Source organism: Chiloscyllium plagiosum, unplaced genomic scaffold, assembly GCF_037043375.1.
Source record: "Chiloscyllium plagiosum isolate Xiang-an unplaced genomic scaffold, Cpla_swu_hap1 HiC_scaffold_50, whole genome shotgun sequence".
In the NCBI taxonomy this organism is placed as follows: domain Eukaryota; kingdom Metazoa; phylum Chordata; class Chondrichthyes; order Orectolobiformes; family Hemiscylliidae; genus Chiloscyllium; species Chiloscyllium plagiosum.
This window is the reverse complement of record NW_028270188.1, coordinates 55,555,186-55,562,499: the sequence shown is the minus strand read 5'-3', so window position 1 is coordinate 55,562,499 and position 7,314 is coordinate 55,555,186. Positions and strand designations below refer to the sequence as shown.

General features: G+C 61.3%; 1 protein-coding gene across 1 annotated transcript in view; it reads left to right on the top strand.

The window, feature by feature from the left end:
- The first annotated feature begins 1,656 nt into the window (after positions 1-1,656).
- dcst1 (DC-STAMP domain containing 1) overlaps positions 1,657-7,314 on the top strand; it is a 62,616-nt gene continuing 56,958 nt past the window's right edge. The window contains exon 1 of the mRNA XM_087985116.1: positions 1,657-1,732. Within this exon, the coding sequence (XP_087841242.1) occupies positions 1,657-1,732 (76 nt within the window). The remainder of the gene's footprint in view (positions 1,733-7,314) is intronic.

The following is a 7,314-nucleotide window of genomic DNA, read 5'->3' as shown; positions in this document are numbered from 1 at the left end:
CGGGATGGAATTTAATCCGGGTGCGTTTCACGGCTGGAGAACGATAAACGCACTCATAGAGGGGACACACAAAAGGCGGGAAGGGGAGGGGGACATGGAGGTCATGGGGTGGGTGCCAATCTCTAGTGAGCCAAGGGTGTTTCATAGAGTCAAGCCAAATGCCAAGGGCTGGCTGGAAGGAACAGCCGCCAAAGGTTTGATGGGGGGGGGGGCAGGCACACGTTGCGAGGGGGTAACTGAGCCACATCCCAAGGGAGATGATGTATTCAGGGAGGGAGGGAATCTGTGGCCGACAACAGAGAGGGGGAGGGGGCACGGATCGAGGCGAAATCCCATTCTACTTTACTGTGTCAACAGTCACGCTGCAGTTGCGAGAACCGTCCAGTAGGGGACAGCAAGATTTCATCTCCCCCACCCAGCAACTGGGGACGCGGCCGAAGTGGGAAATGGGACGACAGCTCCCCCCCACACAACCCCACAGTCTGATGTCACCTCCCGCCAGACCTCTCTCGTTTTTCACAAGACTTCCCTTCAGAACCAACCACTATCCCAATATTCGTGAGTTTCCTTTCCATTTTGAAAATAAAGCTTCAGAGGTGAGCAGCCAGTACCTTTTTTTTATTGGGGGGGGGGGGGGTTGCGTGATGATAGGAGATTAAACATCTTTGCATCTGGATTTACGACCAGCCAATGGGCGCCCACCCTCCTCCAGTGGCACGGACAGACAGTAAAAGGGTTGCACAGCAGGCTCAGAGGTGCAGTTCCAGGGCCCTGTGCACCCCCCCTGATTAAAACCACCAGCTTCTTGGTGACCAGGGCAAGGAGCCTGCAACCTCAGGAACCACTCCCGAGATTTCTACTCAGGACAAGGCACCACGGGGGGGGGGGGGGGGCAGGGATATCAATGTAAACCCAAGACAGCACTCTGGGGGGGGTTTGGCAGGACAGGACCCCACACTTGGAGCTTTACACATTCTGACACCTGCAGCTCGCTAAGCAAGGACAAGTGTTAAAACGTCTCGACTCCCAACTGGCCGAGCTGTTCCCGATCGAAGTACACCTCCACCCCACCCTGAGAAAGGCTTAACCAGATTGTCTCGGCCCACTGCAGTGTCCAGTGTCAACAGTCACGCTGCAGTCGCGGGTGACGGCCATTAGGGGATTCCATCTGCCATGCCCCACCCGTCCCATAACCTGCTGTGTAAAGAGTTTCCCCCCCCCCCCCTGACTCCCACTTCGTGCTCACTCGACTCTAAAAAGAAAACACTGCACAGTCCAGTTACAACGTCACGGGTGGGTGGGCCGGAGGGAGAGCTGTCAACTCCATTTTCCCCTTTCCTCGGGTCTGCATGGGGTGGGGGGGCGGATGGAGCTGGGGAGATTTCTGCTCTCATGCAACTCGGTATTGGGGAAAGAGGGGTGAAGTGGTGGTGGTTGTGGTACTGAGGCAGAGCTCAGCTAGAAATCACAAGTGCACGGCCCAACAGGCCAGAGGAACTGTAGGGTTCGAATGTCCCTGCTCCCGAGAAGTGAGCAGGCACGTGCTTGTTTCGGTTCGACCTTTTGGCAAAAGGACATGCAGACATCCGATAGTCCCATACACGACAGATTGGGGGAGGTGGGCAGTGTCGGGTGGGGTCAGCCTCAGCAGCCGCTATGCTTCAGCCAGCTCCTTACGCCCCACTCCCGGCTGCAAGCGAGAGTCAGGGGGCTGACGCTGCCGATCACAGACGTACGTACACTAGCAGCAGCTGGAGAAGACTAACCATGTTTGGGAACGGACGGGACGGCAGATTTGAGTCAAAAAACAAAACGCAAACGCACAACGCTCTAGATAAACCCCTCACTGCTTCTTTCTTTTAACCTTACTACCTTGCGTTTGGCTTTTCCTCTCTGTCTTTTTAAAAAAAAAAGGTTTTGAGTAAAGTGCCAGCCTCTGAATTTCGCAGCCAGTCTCCGGGGAGGCGGGATGGTGAAGTGGAGGGGGAGGGTGAGAGTGAGGGGGCGGGGGGGGAGCGGGTGGAGAGTTTGGTGAGGAGGGGATGCTACACTTAGGTACAGCAACAGCAGGGCCACACTACCTCACCAACCCTCCCACGTGGGCTGCCTCTCTCTTTGACAGCCGCTGGGAGCTACACAGAGAGCACTGGGGTGGGTGGGGGCGTGTGTTTTGTGTGTGTGTGTGTGTGTGTGTGTGTGTGGGGAAGGGGGAGTGTGAGTGTGTGTGGGTGAGGGGGTGTGTGTGGGTGAGGGGGTGTGGGGTGAATGGGGTTGTGTATGTGGGGGGTGTGTGGGGGGTGTGAGGGTGTGTGTGTGGGGGTGAGGGTGTGTGGGGGTGAGGGTGTGTGGGGGTGAGGGTGTGTGGGGGTGGGGGTGTGTGGGGGTGGGGGTGTGTGGGGGTGGGGGTGTGTGGGGGTGGGGGTGTGTGGGGGTGGGGGTGTGTGGGGGTGGGGGGTGTGTGGGGGTGGGGGTGTGTGGGGTGGGGGTGTGTGGGGTGGGGGGTGTGTGGGGGTGGGGGTGTGTGGGGGTGGGGGTGTGTGGGGGTGGGGGTGTGTGGGGGTGGGGGTGTGTGGGGGTGGGGGTGTGTGGGGGTGGGGGTGTGTGGGGGTGGGGGTGGGGGTGTGTGGGGGTGGGGGTGTGTGGGGGTGGGGGTGTGTGGGGGTGGGGGTGTGGGGGTGGGGGTGTGTGGGGGTGGGGGTGTGTGGGGGTGGGGGTGGGGGTGTGTGGGGGTGGGGGTGTGTGGGGGTGGGGGTGAGGGTGTGTGTGTGTGTGGGGGTGAGGGTGTGTGTGTGTGGGGGTGAGGGTGTGTGTGTGTGGGGGTGAGGGTGAGAGTGTGTATGGGGGTGAGGGTGTGTGTGTGGGGGGGTGAAGGTGTGTGTGTGTGTGGGTGAGGGTGTGTGGGTGGGTGTGAGTGAGGGTGTGTGTGTGTGGGGGGGGTGAGGGTGTGTGTGTGTGGGGGGGGTGAGGGTGTGTGTGTGTGGGTGAGGGAGTATGTGTGGAGGTGTGGGTGAGGGGGGTGTGTGGGTGAGGGGGGGTGTGGGTGTGTGTGGGTGTGGAGGTGTGGGTGAGGGGGGTTGTACGGGTGAGGGGGGTTGTACGGGTGAGGGGGGTTGTACGGGTGAGGGGGGTTGTACGGGTGAGGGGGGTGTGTGGGGGGTGACGGGTGAGGGGGGTGTGTGTGGGTGACGGGTGAGGGGGGGTGTGTGTGGGTGACGGGTGAGGGGGGTGTGTGGGGGTGACGGGTGAGGGGGGTGTGTGGGGGGTGACGGGTGAGGGGGGTGTGTGTGGGTGACGGGTGAGAGGGGGTGGGGGTGTGTGGGGGTGGGGGTGTGTGGGGGTGGGGGTGTGTGGGGGTGGGGGTGTGTGGGGGTGGGGGTGTGTGGGGGTGGGGGTGGGGGTGTGTGGGGGTGGGGGTGTGTGGGGGTGGGGGTGAGGGTGTGTGTGTGTGGGGGTGAGGGTGTGTGTGTGTGGGGGTGAGGGTGTGTGTGTGTGGGGTGAGGGTGAGAGTGTGTATGGGGGGTGAGGGTGTGTGTGTGGGGGGGTGAAGGTGTGTGTGTGTGTGGGTGAGGGTGTGTGGGTGGGTGTGAGTGAGGGTGTGTGTGTGTGGGGGGGGTGAGGGTGTGTGTGTGTGGGGGGGGTGAGGGTGTGTGTGTGTGGGTGAGGGAGTATGTGTGGAGGTGTGGGTGAGGGGGGTGTGTGGGTGAGGGGGGGTGTGGGTGTGTGTGGGTGTGGAGGTGTGGGTGAGGGGGGTTGTACGGGTGAGGGGGGTTGTACGGGTGAGGGGGGTGTGTGGGGGTGACGGGTGAGGGGGGTGTGTGTGGGTGACGGGTGAGGGGGGTGTGTGTGGGTGACGGGTGAGGGGGGTGTGTGGGGGTGACGGGTGAGGGGGGTGTGTGTGGGTGACGGGTGAGGGGGGTGTGTGTGGGTGACGGGTGAGAGGGGGGGTGTGTGGGTGACGGGTGAGGGGGGTGTGTGTGGGTGACGGGTGAGAGGGGGGTGTGTGTGGGTGACGGGTGAGGGGGGTGTGTGTGGGTGACGGGTGAGGGGGGTGTGTGTGGGTGACGGGTGAGGGGGGTGTGTGTGGGTGACGGGTGAGGGGGGTGTGTGTGGGTGACGGGTGAGGGGGGTGTGTGTGGGTGACGGGTGAGGGGGGTGTGTGTGGGTGACGGGTGAGGGGGGTGTGTGTGGGTGACGGGTGAGGGGGGTGTGTGTGGGTGACAGGTGAGGGGGGTGTGTGTGGGTGACGGGTGAAGGGGGTGTGTGTGGGTGACGGTGAGGGGTGTGTGTGTGGGTGACGGGTGAGGGGTGTGTGTGTGGGTGACGGGTGAGGGGGGTGTGTGTGGGTGACAGGTGAGGGGGGTGTGTGTGGGTGACGGGTGAGGGGGGTGTGTGTGGGTGACGGGTGAGGGGTGTGTGTGTGGGTGACGGGTGAGGGGGGTGTGTGTGGGTGACGGGTGATGGAATGAAGCCCAATCAGATCTGATTGCTTCACCTTGTGTTTCCTTTCTGTGTATATAGAGAGATATATATATTTATATATATATATTTGTTTTCTTTTTTTAAAAAAAATCACAATATTTAGGCTGCACCTAATTTTCTCCCCGCCCCCTCCATCGTTATGTGGGAAGGCAAAATGTCCACCATAGCTGGGAGCACGTGGTGTACAAGCGGGGGTCAGCCCGCTAACTTGCTGGTGAGCAGTGACGATTTTCGCTGAGGCAAGTCCTCCGGTGTTGGAATGTGGTCCCCCGTCACCAAGTTCTTGTCTGCGCCGCTGTTCGGAGGCTGCTTGTTCTTCATCTTGGCTTTTGCCATATTGTAGTCGCCGGAGTCAAAGTACTTCTGCTACAGGGGCCAAAAGGACAAGGGGACAGACAGTGAAAACGGTGAGAGGGGGCTGGGGGTGGGGGTGGGACAAGGCTGCTCGCGTCAGAAGGCGAGGGCGGGGGGGGGACAGAGAGAGGTGAGGGGGGTGAGAGAGAGACGGGGGACAGAGAGAGAGAGAGAGACGGGGGACAGAGAGAGAGAGAGACGGGGGACAGAGAGAGAGAGAGACGGGGGACAGAGGGAGAGAGAGACGGGGGACAGAGAGAGAGAGACGGGGGACAGAGGGAGAGAGAGACGGGGGACAGAGAGAGGTGAGGGGGGTGAGAGAGAGAGACGGGGGACAGAGAGAGAGAGAGACGGGGGACAGAGAGAGAGAGAGACGGGGGACAGAGAGAGAGAGAGACGGGGGACAGAGAGAGAGAGAGACGGGGGACAGAGAGAGAGAGAGACGGGGGACAGAGAGAGAGAGAGACGGGGGACAGAGAGAGAGAGAGACGGGGGACAGAGAGAGAGAGAGACGGGGGACACAGAGAGAGAGAGAGACGGGGGACAGAGAGAGAGAGAGACGGGGGACAGAGAGAGAGAGAGACGGGGGACAGAGAGAGAGAGAGACGGGGGACAGAGAGAGAGAGAGACGGGGGACAGAGGGAGAGAGAGACGGGGGACAGAGGGAGAGAGAGACGGGGGACAGAGGGAGAGAGAGACGGGGGACAGAGGGAGAGAGAGACGGGGGACAGAGGAGAGAGAGACGGGGGACAGAGAGAGGTGAGGGGGGTGAGAGAGAGAGACGGGGACAGAGAGAGAGAGAGACGGGGGACAGAGAGAGAGAGAGACGGGGGACAGAGAGAGAGAGAGACGGGGGACAGAGAGAGAGAGAGACGGGGGACAGAGAGAGAGAGAGACGGGGACAGAGAGAGAGAGAGACGGGGACAGAGAGAGAGAGAGACGGGGGACAGAGAGAGAGAGAGACGGGGGACAGAGAGAGAGAGAGACGGGGGACAGAGAGAGAGAGAGACGGGGGACAGAGAGAGAGAGAGACGGGGGACAGAGAGAGAGAGAGACGGGGGACAGAGAGAGAGAGAGACGGGGGACAGAGAGAGAGAGAGACGGGGGACAGAGAGAGAGAGAGACGGGGGACAGAGAGAGAGAGAGACGGGGGACAGAGAGAGAGAGAGACGGGGGACAGAGAGAGAGAGAGACGGGGGACAGAGAGAGAGAGAGACGGGGGACAGAGAGAGAGAGAGACGGGGGACAGAGAGAGAGAGAGACGGGGGACAGAGAGAGAGAGAGACGGGGGACAGAGAGAGAGAGAGACGGGGGACAGAGAGAGAGAGAGACGGGGGACAGAGAGAGAGAGAGACGGGGGACAGAGAGAGAGAGAGACGGGGGACAGAGAGAGAGAGAGACGGGGGACAGAGAGAGAGAGAGACGGGGGACAGAGAGAGAGAGAGACGGGGGACAGAGAGAGAGAGAGACGGGGGACAGAGAGAGAGAGAGACGGGGGACAGAGAGAGAGAGAGACGGGGGACAGAGAGAGAGAGAGACGGGGGACAGAGGAGAGAGAGAGACGGGGGACAGAGGGAGAGAGAGACGGGGGACAGAGGGAGAGAGAGACGGGGGACAGAGGGAGAGAGAGACGGGGGACAGAGGGAGAGAGAGACGGGGGACAGAGGGGAGAGAGACGGGGGACAGAGAGAGAGACGGGGGACAGAGAGAGAGACGGGGGACAGAGAGAGAGACGGGGGACAGAGAGAGAGACGGGGGACAGAGAGAGAGACGGGGGACAGAGAGAGAGACGGGGGACAGAGAGAGAGACGGGGGACAGAGAGAGAGACGGGGGACAGAGAGAGAGACGGGGGACAGAGAGACGGGGGACAGAGAGACGGGGGACAGAGAGACGGGGGACAGAGAGACGGGGGACAGAGAGGTGGGGGACAGAGAGACGGGGGACAGAGAGATGGGGGACAGAGAGATGGGGGACAGAGAGATGGGGGACAGAGAGATGGGGGACAGAGAGATGGGGGACAGAGAGATGGGGGACAGAGAGATGGGGGACAGAGAGATGGGGGACAGAGAGATGGGGGACAGAGAGATGGGGACAGAGAGATGGGGGACAGAGAGATGGGGGACAGAGAGATGGGGGACAGAGAGATGGGGGACAGAGAGATGGGGGACAGAGAGATGGGGGACAGAGAGATGGGGGACAGAGAGAGAGAGATGGGGGACAGAGAGAGAGAGATGGGGGACAGAGAGAGAGAGATGGGGGACAGAGAGAGAGAGATGGGGGACAGAGAGAGAGAGATGGGGGACAGAGAGAGAGAGATGGGGGACAGAGAGAGAGAGATGGGGGACAGAGAGAGAGAGAGAGACAGAGAGAGATGGGGGACAGAGAGAGAGAGAGACAGAGAGAGAGATGGGGGACAGAGAGAGAGAGAGAGAGAGAGATGGGGGACAGAGAGAGAGAGAGAGATGAGGGACAGAGAGAGA